Raw genomic sequence first — 13,645 nt, 5'->3', positions numbered from 1 at the left:
ATGGGGCTTGAAGTGTATTTGCCTATATCAGCGTTGGTGAACCTTTTCGGCACCAGATGTCAAAATGGGAGCACGCACATGCATGTAAACACTAGGAACCGGAAGAGCAGTTTCCTGGCATGCATGCGTGCACCAGGAAGCTGAGCTTCCAGTTTCTGGCATGCACCTAATCACCTGGTCTTCTGGTTTCTGGAATGCATGCTGGCTGGTATGCATGTGTGCCAGTGGTGGGTTGCTCCTGGTTCATCCCAGTTTGATGAACCAGTAGCAGTGGTAGGAGGCTCTGACTTCCGCGCACGTATACACGAACCAGTAGCAATGGGATTTGGAACCCACTACTGATGTGCGTGCTGGAAACCAGAAGCTCAGCTTTCTGGATATACATGCACACCCTCAAGCTCACTTTCAGTTTCTGGCATTCCCACACATGTGAAGACCAGCTGGCATGCCGGAACCTGGAAGAGCAACAGGCGATGGCTGGTAAGCCTGAAGAGATGGCTCTGTGCACCACTTCCAGCACACGTGCCATAGGTTCGCCCTCAAGGGCCTATATGATTAAAACTGTAGAGAGAATGAATGAATCTTCATTACCAGTAAATGAATCAATAAGACACTGAATTTTATTTCAATGACACATAAAATCATTATTTTTTAAAAAAAAAATCAGAAAGTCTTGTACTTGATTTGTTTTGCAGACTTGATACTGCAAAACTTTGTAAAACTAGTTTAGGTTATTTTAACTTTTAACTATTTTAACTTTCTTGATGTTGACTGTAAGTAGTGACTTCTATATTGACCAGAATTTGACTGTCAGAAAAAATTGATTTGTTCAAGGCTGTGTGGAATTTCTTTGGCAAATTACTAATATTAAATCACTTTTTGGCTATCTCAAAGTTTCTCAGAGGTACATCCCTAACCCTTGAAAATACTTTCAGATTTTACTATAAATGTAACACAGTGCCGGTACAAATGGTTTCAGTTATCTGCAGTTTCATGTATTTGAATCATTTGCTGAAGTAAATATCATCCTTTCCTTCCTTTCATTGTTTAGCTTTCTAAAGGAGCTGACAGATATATCTACAAGTTTGAAATTGACAATAATATGGCTCAGAAAGGATCTGTTATCATTTACTTAGACAAGGTAAATATGTATGGAATCAACATCTTTGAGCAGTTGCATGGTTGGTTATTTGGTTTGCTAGGCAAACATTGAAGTGTGTTATACTGAAAAAGATAGTGTGTATATTCAGCATAATTCATTGTTGATTGTAACATATCATATATCTAGTAAGAAAGAGATATAATGATCTCTTGCATTATATTTAAAGATTGAATTTTTGCCATATTTATCCATACACATAAATGTAGTACTATTTCTTGTCTGTTTTTCATGATTTCAGTGATGTATGTGCCACCAGTCCTTGAGCTAGCAAACTATGCTACTCCAGATTCTGCAACCATTCTATATTGGTAGATTCTTTGAGTTTTGTTTTCCCTTCTACTAAGCAACATCAGTCTTTGGGAAACAACCTCAGCCACTCCCCCTAACAGCTTCAGTGGATGCTTAGAACAGCATATTTTGCCATCTATCAGATGGCCTGACTTACAAATAGCAGATGGGTGTTTTGGGTACAGGGAAATATGGGGTGAGCTAATACCTCCCATCCATTTTAAAATCTCAAGCCTGCCCTGATATATGCTGGTTCAGCTATTTGTGAACACAGCTCTAACACTTTATCGAAAGAGATAAATATGGTGTTAGCGAACCAAATAGCATTCTGAGAAATAAATCATTTCCACTCCTGTGCTTGTCGCTGGGTACGATTTATTAACAGCCATGCCTGGATTTGACTGGAATAATTCGAACTCTGAGTCCCTTAGATTACATCCGGGTCAAAACCTCATATCACATCCCCAAACCCACAAATGTTGTCATGAGGACCAATCCTATGCAGGATTTATTTATTTTTATTTATTGATTGATTGATTTTGTCCAATACACAATTATGGTTTTCGTGGGTATACACATAGTAACTCTGACCCTGGGCTCAGGTTGCTGCTGCTTAATGCCAGGTCGGTGGCATTAAGCAGCAGCAAATAAAGCTGGTAAATAAAGCTCTCCTCATCCGGGATATGATCCTGGATGAGGCGGCCGACCTGGCATGTATTACTGAAACCTGGCTGGGCCCAGAGGGAGGTGTTCCTCTCTCTGAAATCTGCCCAGCCGGGTTTCAGATATGGCATCAACCTCGACCCCAGGGAAGGGGGGGAGGAGTGGCTATTATAGCCAGGGAGAGCCTTTGCCTGCGTAGACTCATTGCTCCGGAAATTGCGGGTTGCGAGTCTCTCTTGTTGAAGTTGGATTTGGGGTTAAGGTGGGCTTATTTCTCACATACCTGCCTCCCAGCTGCGTGTCAAAAGCCCTGCCTGTGCTACTCGAGGAGGTAGCCGGGTTGGCGGTGGAGTTCCCCGGACTCATTGTCCTGGGGGACTTCAACCTGCCGTCACTCGGTGAAACCTCTGGGTTGGCAGAGGAGTTCATGGCCACCATGACAGCCATGGACCTGACTCAAGTAGTACAGGGTCCGACTCACGAGGGAGGGCACGCACCTGACATGGTATTCCTTTCCGAGCAATTGAGTAATGGTCTGAGACTAAGGGGCTTAGAAGCATTGCCTTTGTCATGGTCAGACCATTTTCTACTACGGCTTGACTTCCTGGCTCCAATCCTTCCCCGCAGGGAGGCGGAACCAATAAAGATGTTCCGCCCCAGACGCCTGATGGACCCAGAGGGCTTTCAGACGGCGCTTGGGGCTATTCCAGAGGCACTCGTCCACAGTTCGGCGGAGTCTCTTGCGGAGGCCTGGAACAGGGCTGCTGCGGAGGTTCTTGACCGGATTGCGCCTTTGCGACCTCTCTGTGGCGCTAGACCCTGTAGAGCCCCATGGTTCAAAGAGGAGCTCCGGGAGTTGAAACGCCAAAAGAGACATCTAGAGAAGCAATGGAGGAAGAGTAGGTCTGAATCTGATCGAACACTTGTAAGAGCTTTTATTAAGACTTACAAAGTGGCGCTCAAGGCGGCAAGATGCGCGTACCATGCCGCCTTGATTGCATCAGCGGAATCCCGCCCGGCCGCTCTGTTTAGGGTGACCCGCTCCCTTCTTAACCGGGGGGGAGTTGGGGAGCCCTTGCAGAGTAGTGCCGAGGATTTTAACACATTTTTCGCTGATAAAGTCGCTCAGATCCGGGCCGACCTTGACTCCAATTGTAAAACAGAGTCGACTGACAATGAGTCAGTCGAGGTGACTGGGGCACGTACTTGTCCACCTGTCTGGGAAGAGTTTGATCTGGTGACACCTGATGAAGTGGACAAGGCCATTGGAGCTGTGAGTTCCGCCACCTGTTTACTGGATCCGTGTCCCTCCTGGTTGGTTTCGGCCAGCAGGGAGGTGACATGGAGCTGGGCCCAGGAGATTACCAATGCTTCCTTGGGGAGGGGAGTTTTTCCAACACTCTATAAAGAAGCGCTCGTGCGCCCCCTCCTCAAGAAGCCTTCCCTGGACCCAGCCGTACTTAATAACTATCGTCCAGTCTCCAACCTTCCCTTTATGGGGAAGGTTGTTGAGAAGGTGGTGGCACTCCAGCTCCAGCGGTCCTTGAAAGAAGCCGATTATCTAGGTCCCCAGCAGTCGGGTTTCAGGCCCGGTTACAGCATGGAAACCGCTTTGGTCGCGTTGATGGATGACCTCTGGCGGGCCCGGGACAGGGGTTTATCCTCTGTCCTGGTGCTCCTCGACCTCTCAGCGGCTTTCGATACCATCGACCATGGTATCCTTCTGCACCGGCTGGAGGGGTTGGGGGTGGGAGGCACTGTTCTCCAGTGGTTCTCCTCCTACCTCTCTGGCCGGTCGCAGTCGGTGTTAGTGGGGGGTCAGAGGTCAGCTCCAAGGTCTCTCCCTTGTGGGGTGCCTCAGGGGTCGGTCCTCTCCCCCCTGCTATTTAACATCTACATGAAACTGCTGGGTGAGATCATCCAAGGACATGGGATGAGGTATCATCAATATGCTGATGATACCCAGCTTTACATCTCCACCCCATGCCCAGTCAACGAAGTGGTGGAAGTGATGTGCCGGTGCCTGGAGGCTGTTGGGGCCTGGATGGGTGTCAACAGACTCAAACTCAACCCGGATAAGACGGAGTGGCTGTGGGTTTTGCCTCCCAAGGACAATCCCACCTGTCCGTCCATTACCCTGCGGGGGGATTATTGACCCCCTCAGAGAGGGTCCGCAACTTGGGCGTCCTCCTCGATCCACAGCTCACATTAGAAAACCATCTCTCAGCTGTGGCGAGGGGGGCGTTTGCCCAGGTTCGCCTGGTGCACCAGTTGCGGCCCTATCTGGACCGGGACTCATTGCTCACAGTCACTCATGCCCTCATCACCTCGAGGTTCAACTACTGTACTGCTCTGTACATGGGGCTATCTTTGAAAAGTGTTCGGAAACTTCAGATCGTGCAGAATGCAGCTGCGAGAGCAGTCATGGGCTTACCTAGGTATGCCCATGTTTCACCATCACTCTGCAGTCTGCATTGGCTGCCGATCAATTTCCGGTCACAATTCAAAGTGTTGGTTATGACCTTTAAAGCCCTTCATGGCATTGGATCAGAATATCTCTGAGACCGCCTCCTGCCGCACGAATCCCAGCGACCGATTAGGTCCCACAGAGTGGGCCTTCTCCGGGTCCCGTCAACTAAACAATGTCGGTTGGCGGGCCCCAGGGGAAGAGCCTTCTCTGTGGCGGCACTGGCTCTCTGGAACCAACTCCCCCCGGAGATTAGAACTGCCCCTACTCTTCCTGCCTTCCGTAAACTCCTTAAAACCCACCTTTGCCGTCAGGCATGGGGGAATTGAAACATCTCCCCCTGGGCATGTTTAATTTATACATGGTATGCTTGTGTGTGTGTCTGTTAGTATATGGGGTTTTTTAAATCTTTAAATATTTTAATTAATTGGATTATTTATGATTTGTTCCACTTGTTGTGAGCCGCCCCGAGTCTTCGGAGAGGGGCGGCATACAAATCCAAATAATAAATAAATAAATAAATAAAAATAAATAAATAAATAGTAAAATACATGATAAAGGTTATAGAGGAGATACTGATAGTAAAATATATCTAAGAAATAATAGAAAAGAAGATGTAGTAATAGAACATATCAATGAAAGAATAGAAGAGATATAGGAATAGAAGAAAGGTATAGGAGATATAGGAGAGCAATAGGACAGGGGACGGAAGGCACTCTAGTGCACTTGTACTCGCCCCTTACTGACCTCTAAGGAATCTGGATAGGTCAACCGTGGATAATCCAAGGCTAAAGTGTTGGGGGTTTGGGGATTGTTGTACATACTCTTGATCAGTTGGAGGATGATGAATATATTGAGGACTCAGATTCAGATAGTGTTTATGAAGTAGTGGGGGGCCCAGGGTTACAGGGCTATGAGTTCAGGATCTAGTGAGGGAGAATCAGACGCACGCTGGGTTAACCCTAAATTCAGAAGGATTCAGAAACGTAGAGAGCAAAGGTCTGGAAGAAGATATTAAGGAGAGGAATGGGTTAAATATTGTAGTGAGGTATTTGGCATGTCAGGGGGCTAGTGGAGAAGAAGGGTGGAGTTTCAACGTTGCTGAAAAGAAATATGGAGGTGTTTTCACCACGCTAAAGTATTTTGTATTGTATTGCTGTCTTTTTTAAAGCTATGTAGTTAGGAAATAAATCTTGTCTAAGTGAAGCAGGAAAAGGAATGTGAGAAATGCGGCTAAGAGAGATATAATGGACTGGGTGATGTCTGGAATGTGTTGAAAATACAGTAGAGCAGAGAAATAAACGGAGTTGCTTTATTCATGAAATGATGCATTTAATGAGAGTTATTTGTAATTACTAAACTTCTACCAGAAACCAGAACAGGGATGACACTAATGAGTTCCACGCTTCGACAACTTGATTACTGAAGTCATAGTCAAGTTTGGAGCGGTTAATATTAAGTTTAAATCTGTTGCGTGCTCTTGTGTTGTTGTGGTTGAAGCTGAAGTAGTTGCCGACAGGCAGGACATTGCAGCATATGGTCTTGTGGGCAATAATTAGATCTTGTTTAAGGCATCTTAGTTCTAGGCTTTCTAGGCCCAGGATTGAAAGTCTAGTCTCATAGGGTATTCTGTTTCGAGTGGAGGAGTGAAGGGCTCTTCTGGTGAAGTATCTTTGGACATTTTCAAGGATATTAATGTCTGAGATGCGATATGGTTTCCAAACGGATGAGCTATATTCGAGGATGGGTCTGGCAAAAGTTTTGTAAGCTCTGGTAAGTAGTATGAGATTGCCAGAGCAGAAGCTACGTAGTTTACAACTCTTGAAGCCTTCTTGGCTATGTTGTTGCAGTGGGCTTTGGCACTTAAATCTTTTGTTATTAGTATACCAAAGTATTTAACCGGGTGGGGTTATCTGTGATAATTTGATTATTCAGTTCCTATTTGGAGTTCAAATTGAAATAAAAAATAATGCTTATTGGTTTATTTTGCTCATAAAAGCCCCCCTTTTTTGTGAATTTGTTTTCAATTTATAGATAGTTTTGCCTGAAAACAACTTACAATTTTACTAAATTTGATGTGGAATTACTAGTTCAAACATTTCTGAACATAATGATATGAAAATTGAACTGAAAAAAATGATAGTTATTTGTTTATTCTGCTCATAAAAGGGCTGTCTCCCCCATTTTTACAAGCATGTCACTTTATAAACTTTTCTAGGCTCCTAATTCCAAATATTTTCAATAACTTTGGCATTGAATTACCAGTTTGAACATTTCTGAACATAATAAAATGAAAATTGAACTGAAAACATTGATGCTTATTTGTTTATTTTGCACATAAAACTCCCCCCACTGTGTTCAACTATTTCAATTTATTATTGTTATTATTTATTAGATTTGTATGCTGTTAATTTCAAAATTACATACTTGTTTTTAGTAAAATGGATTTCTTTCATAAAATTAGTTGTCTGGCTATCATGTGCTTGCTTTTCAAAAGGATATTCCCAATATTTCTAGCCAAATCTATATAAGTAATGAAATTAAATGACACACAGCAAGGCCAAGGGGGGTGGCCCTTTTGTGAGCAAAATAAACAAATAAGCATCACTTTTTTCAGTTCATTTCTATTTTTCTTATGATCAGGAATGTTCACTTTATCAAAACTTTTGGGGGAAAATTCCTTAGAGATTTGTAGCCTAGAAAAATATAAACTGACATGAAATGCTCAAAAAATGGGGGGCAGCCTTTTTGATCAAAATAAAAATATAACTATCAATTTTTTCAGTTCAATTTTCATATCATTATGTTCAGAAATGTTCAAACTAGTGTCACAGTGAAAAAGGTTTTCAAAAAGACCAAATTTACGTACCTAAAAACATCTTTTTGGTCCAGGTTGTATACAACCAGAAACAGACTCAACGTGGGGGTTTTTTACCCAGAAAAAAGTAAGCCACCCCACCCCACCCAAATATTTTTATGATGAATAGCAATATTAAATTGAGTAAATCAATGCCTAAGATATTAAAAATATTTCAGATTTGGAGCCTAATTTTTTTAAAAAAAAATTAAAGTGAAAATGGTTGCCTTATTTCTGATTTTAAAAAACCCAATAAGCATCATTTTTTTTTCAGTTCATTTATATTTTTCTTATGATCAGGAATGTTCAAACCAGTAATCCCACACCAAAATTAGTAAAATTGTACACATTTTGCAGGCTAAACTATCTATAAATTGAAAAAAAATCACAAAAAAGGGGGTGCGGGCTTTTATGAACAAAATAAACCAATAAGCATTATTTTTTTAATTTCAATTTTCATTTCATTGTGTGCAGAAATGTTCAACCTAGTTTCCAAGGGAAAGAGGTTTTCAAATTGACCAAATATAAGCACTTAAAATAAAGAATTTTCGGTGCAAGTCACACAGACTCGTAAACAGTACAAGTGTATAGTGGTTTTGAACAGAGGAACAGGATTAAATCTCAATCCCTTATAAGATCCTAAAGTGGAGTTAAATACTTCAGGAAATTCTCGAACAAAATCTGAATATGCAATTTCTGATAATTTGTTAACCCCAGTCACTTGAATACCCAAAGGTGTCATCCACTGCAATCCCAAAAGCGTATGTCTAGCCCCTGCCACTACTATTAAAGGTAATTTACATTGTACATTTTTAAAAGAAGCAGGTACCATGGCTTTACCCAGTATCCGAATAGCCCCCCCTTGAAAGTCTTGAATTAATGCAGTAACAGGCTCCAGGTGAGCCTTTTGTAAAGCAGGCATATATAGTTTGAGTTTTTCCCACAGCATAATTGAATATTTAGACCCTGAGTCTAATTCCAATTGACACGGTTGGTTGTTAATGTTATCTTATTTGAGCCGTGTGTGATGGTGCTATTAATTGTGTGGTCAGAGTTACCTCGGAAATAATCCTGGTTTGTGTTCCCAGCAGTTCTGGTGTAGCTCCTTGCAGGAAAATGAGAGGGGCGGCTTTCTCTTTGTTGCCAGGTAGGACCTTGTTGGCGGGGGGAGGTCGCTGGGTTGGAGGAATTTCATCAGAGAAGGGGCACTTGGGACGCGGATGGTTCCCTCTGCATCCTGCTCAGGTGATGAATTGTCGAGATGATCTTTGTAGTCTGACTTGGGTAGCTTGAAGTTGAAGGTAGGATTCTTCCGAGTCCAGTAGTTGAGTTGGCACTTCTTTGGTTTCAGCTGCAATTGGAGGGCTCTCTATTTTGCAAACAATTGCCACTTTGTCATTTTGTTTTAACTCAGCAGCTGCGACTTCCGAGACTTCCATGGTTTGGGTGGTCTTAATAACATGTTGTAAGGAAGGTTCATCTTTGGTGAGTAGCTTATTTCAGACAGCTACGTTCTTCATGCTGGAAATTAAGGCATCGATGACCCTTGTTTCTGGGTTGTCGAATTTGCACTTTGACAACACGGTTTGCAGCTGGGTAGCATATTGGTTTATAGATTCTCCTTCAGTTTGTGCCATTCGGGGGAATTGATGTCTGTAGACGATAGCTGGTTTAGTAGGCTTGAAATGAGCCGCTAGCTTTGCAGTTAAGGTATCCCAAGGAACTGAGTTCACAGGAAGTGGATCGGTCAAGGTTTGAGCCAAATCATAGAATTGTGATCCACAATAATTTTTTAAAATGTCTCTATTCTGTCCACTGTCAGCATTTTTCATACCTGCTGCCTCTGGGAAGACGTCAAACCTTCCCATATATTCGTCCCACATAGACTTCTCAAGATCGAATAGTTCAGGTGCTCTTCCTACAGATTGATTTTCCATGTTTAAGGAGAGTGCAGGTAAGACCTCCTCATCGCCAGTGAAATAACGAGACTTGGTGTTCAGAATTGCTACTGTTTATTCTCAGAGTGGCAGGATTAACATTGTCTCTCTAACAGCTACAATAACCATAGGCCTGAATAGAGAAACGGCGCTGGGTTACAGTTTCTATAACTTCCTATTTCCCGCCCAGAGTAACTGACGGTAACTTAAATTTCCTGTTCAACATAACAACCAATCAATTTCAAACAACGATTATTCAACTATTTACATATGGATCATTGCCCCTGAGATTGTAGGTTGTGAGTCCCTCCTTGTGAAGTTGGACTTAGGGGTTCAGGTGGGCTTGTTACTCATGTACCTGCCTCCCAGCTGCATGTCAAAAGCCCTGCCTGTGCTACTCGAGGAGGTGGTGGGGTTGGAGGTGGAGTTCCCCGGACTTATTGTCCTGGGGGACTTCAATCTGCCGTCACTCGGTGGTTCCTCTGGACTGGCACAGGAGTTCATGGCCACCATGACAGTCATGGACCTGACCCAAGTAGTTCAGGGTCCGACTCACGAGGGGGGACACCCCCCCGACATGGTATTCCTCTCGGGGCAATTGAGTAATGGTCTGAGACTAAGAGGCTAAGAAACATTGCCTTTGTCATGGTCGGACCATTTCCTGCTGCGGCTTGATTTCCTGGCTCCAATCCTCCCCCACAGGGAGGCGGAACCGATTAGGAGGTTCCGCCCCAGATGACTGATGGATCCAGAGTGCTTTCAGAGGGTTCTTGGGGTTTTACCAGATTCACTCGTCCACAGCTCGGCGGAGTCTCTTGCTGAGGCCTGGAACAAGGCTGCAGCAGAGGCTCTTGACCGAATTGCGCCATTGCGACCTCTCTGTGGCACTAGACCCCATAGAACTCCATGGTTCAACAAGGAACTCTGGGAGTTGAAATACCAGAAGAGACGTCTAGAGAAGTGATGGAGGATGAATAAGTCCGAATCCAATCGAACACTTGTAAGAGCTTTTATTAAGACCTACAAAGTGGCGCTCAAGTTGGCAAGATGCGCGTACCATGCCGCCTTGATTGCATCAGCAGAATCCCGCCCAGCCGCTCTGTTTAGGGTGACCCACTCCCTTCTAAATCAGGGGGGAGTTGGGGAGCCCTTGCAGGGCAGTGCCAAGGAATTTAACTTGTTTTTCACTGATAAAGTCACTCGGATCCGGGCGGACCTCGACTCCAATTGTATAGCAGTATCAACTGACAATGAGTCAGTCGAGGTGACTGGGGCTAAACGTCTTTGACCATCTGTCTGGGAGGAGTTTGACTTGGTAACACCTGATGAAGTGGACAAGGCCATTGGAGCTGTGAGTTCCCCCACCTGTTTACTGGATCTGTATCCCTCTTGGTTGGTTTTGGCCAGCTGAGAGGTGACAAGGAGCTGGGTCCAGGAGATTGTCAATGCCTCCTTGGGGAGGGGGTCCTTTCTGGCTCCTTATAAGGAGGCACTTGTACGCCCCCTCCTCAAGAAGCCTTCCCTGCACCCAGCCGTGCTTAATAACTACCGTCAAGTCTCCACCCTTCCCTTTATGGGGAAGGTTGTTGAGAAGGTGGTGGCACTCCAACTCCAGCAGTCCTTGGAAGAAGCCGATTACCTAGGCCCCCAGCAGTCTGGACTCAGGCCCAGCTACAGCATGGAAACTGCTTTGGTCAGGTTGATGGATGATCTCTGGCAGGCCCGGGACAGGGGCTTGTCCTCTGTCCTGGTGCTTCTTGACCTCTTGGCAGCTTTTGATACCATCGACCATGGTATCCTTCTGCACCGGCTGGATGGGTTGGGAGTGGGAGGCACTGTTCTTCAGTGGTTCTCCTCCTACCTCTCCAGTCGGTCACAGTCGGTGTTAGTGGGGGGTCAGAAGTCGACCTCTAGGTCTCTCCCTTGTGGAGTGCCTCAGGGGTCAGTCCTCTCCCCCCTGATATTTAATATCTACATGAAACCACTGGGTGAGATCATCCAAGGGCATGGGGTGAGGTATCATCAGTATGCCGATGATATCCAGTTATACATCTCCACCCCATGTCCAGTCAACGAAGCAGTGGAAGTGATGTGTGGTGCCTGGAGGCTATTGGGGTCTGGATGGGTGTCAGCAAGCTCAAACTCAATCCAAAGAAGACAGAGTGGCTGTGGGTTTTGCCTCCCAAGGACAATTCCATCTGTCTGTCCATCACCCTGGGGTGGGGAATTATTGACACCCTCAGAGAGGGTTTGCAACTTGGGCGTCTTTCTCGATCCACAGTTAACATTGGAACATCATCTTTCGGCTGTGGCGAGGAGGGCGTTTGCCCAGGTTCGCCTGGTGCACGAGTTGCGGCCCTATTTGGACAGGGAGTCATTGCTCACAATCGCTCATGCCCTTATCAACTCGAGGTTTGATTACTGCAATGCTCTCTACATGGGTCTACCTTTGAAAAGTGTTTGTAAACTTCAGATCGTGCAGAATGCAGCCACGAGAGCTATTGTGGGACTTCCCAGATTCGTGGCCTGCACTGGCGGACAATCAGTTTCCGGTCACAATTCAAAGTGTTGGTAATGACCTTTAAAGCCCTACACGGCATTGGACCAGAATACCTCCGGAATCCCAGCGGTCAATAAGGTCCCACAGAGTTGGCCTCCTCCGGGTCCCGTCAACCAAACAATGCCCCAGGGGAAGAGCCTTCTCTGTGGCGGCCCTGGCCCTTTTTAATCAACTCCCCCCGGAGATTAGAATGGCCTCCACCCTCCTTGTCTTTCACAAATTACTCAAAACCCACCTATATCGCCAGGCATGGGGGAACTAAGACACCTCCCCCAGGCTTTTATATTTTATGTATGGTATGTATGTGTTGTATGGTTTTAATTGTTGGGGTTTTATATATTTTTTCTTTTAATATTAGATTTGTTCCACTGTTTTATTGCTTTTATTATTGTTGTGAGCCACCCCGAGTCTTCTGAGAGGGGCGGCATACAAATCTAATAAATAAATAAATAAATAAATAAATAATAATAATAATAATAATAATAATAATAATAATAATAATAATAATAATAATAATAATGAATATTCAACAGTATGGCATAGTGATAGGAACTCACCCTGTTCCACAATACTACCAGGCCTTGAATTGATGGGATGTCAGCTATTTCAGGTTGGAAGATTCAGCATCTTTATCCAGCTGCGCCACTGCATCTCTGTTTATAAAGATGGAGCTTTTATTTTAAAAAATCCATATTATCTCCATGGCCATATTATCTCTATGGCCATATTATCTCCATGGCCAAATTCGCACTCATAAAATTATCTTTTCTCTCCATACTAGGTCTCCCACTCTGAGGATGAATGCCTGCAATTTAAAATTCACAAGCATTTTGAAGTTGGCTTCATTCAACCACGAACAGTCAAGGTGTACAGCTACTATAATCTAGGTAATGGCAGATGTATTGAACACTCCTTCATTCTCCTATTTTCCCCCACAACAATTTTCCCCTATGAAGTGAATCAGGTTGAGAGAAACAAGGTCATCTAGCTGGCTTTCCTGGCTGAACTTACAATTTCCTTCCTGCGTGACACAGAATGCTGGGCTTGATGGGCTTTGACCTGATTTAGCATGGCTCTTCTTATGTTCTTATGACTTAGAGAAATCTGAACACAAACCCAAACTCTTTCTTAGACATGTAGATTACACTTTCGTAATTTGGCCACATGAAAAAGAAAAACTGGACAATTTCCACACATATCTCAATAGCCTACACCCCAAAATACAATTCACTATGGAAATAGAAGCCAACAACCAACTTCCCTTTCTGGATGTCCTAATCTACAAAAAACCCCAAGGCACCCTAGGATACACCATCTACCAAAAGAGAACACACACCAACCACTACTTAAATGCTCATTTCCACCACCACCATGCACAGATCATCACAGTAGCCAAAACCTTCATCTCCAGAACCAAACGCTTAGCTGACAAAGACCACCTGAAAACTGAATTACACAAGCTCAAAAACATATTAATTTCCAACGTATTTGGAAAAAAAACAATGACAAACCAAACCAAAAAAGAGACACCCCCCCAAAACCAAGACAAAGAACAGGATAATGGCACCACTCTCCTCCCTTACATAAAAGGCACCACAGAGAGAATCAGCAAAATTTTCTGCAAACATAATATCAAAAGAACCTTTGTCACTAACCAGAAAATATCCAACATCTTAAGAAACCCAAAAGACAAGATCCAACTTGAAAACCA

At 44.1% G+C, this 13,645-nt stretch overlaps 1 protein-coding gene across 2 annotated transcripts in view; it reads left to right on the top strand.

Moving 5' to 3' along the window:
* Positions 1-13,645, top strand: part of LOC139161885 (A.superbus venom factor 1-like) — a 100,723-nt gene that overhangs the window by 77,347 nt on the left and 9,731 nt on the right. For both annotated transcript variants that reach the window (XM_070741581.1, XM_070741580.1), the window contains exons 24-25: positions 1,052-1,141; positions 12,716-12,821. In XM_070741581.1, the coding sequence (XP_070597682.1) occupies positions 1,052-1,141; positions 12,716-12,821 (196 nt within the window). The remainder of the gene's footprint in view (positions 1-1,051; positions 1,142-12,715; positions 12,822-13,645) is intronic.

The sequence above is a fragment of the Erythrolamprus reginae genome, chromosome 2 (assembly GCF_031021105.1).
Source record: "Erythrolamprus reginae isolate rEryReg1 chromosome 2, rEryReg1.hap1, whole genome shotgun sequence".
In the NCBI taxonomy this organism is placed as follows: domain Eukaryota; kingdom Metazoa; phylum Chordata; class Lepidosauria; order Squamata; family Dipsadidae; genus Erythrolamprus; species Erythrolamprus reginae.
The sequence above is the reverse complement of the archived record's forward strand: the minus strand, read 5'-3'. Positions and strand labels throughout refer to the sequence as shown.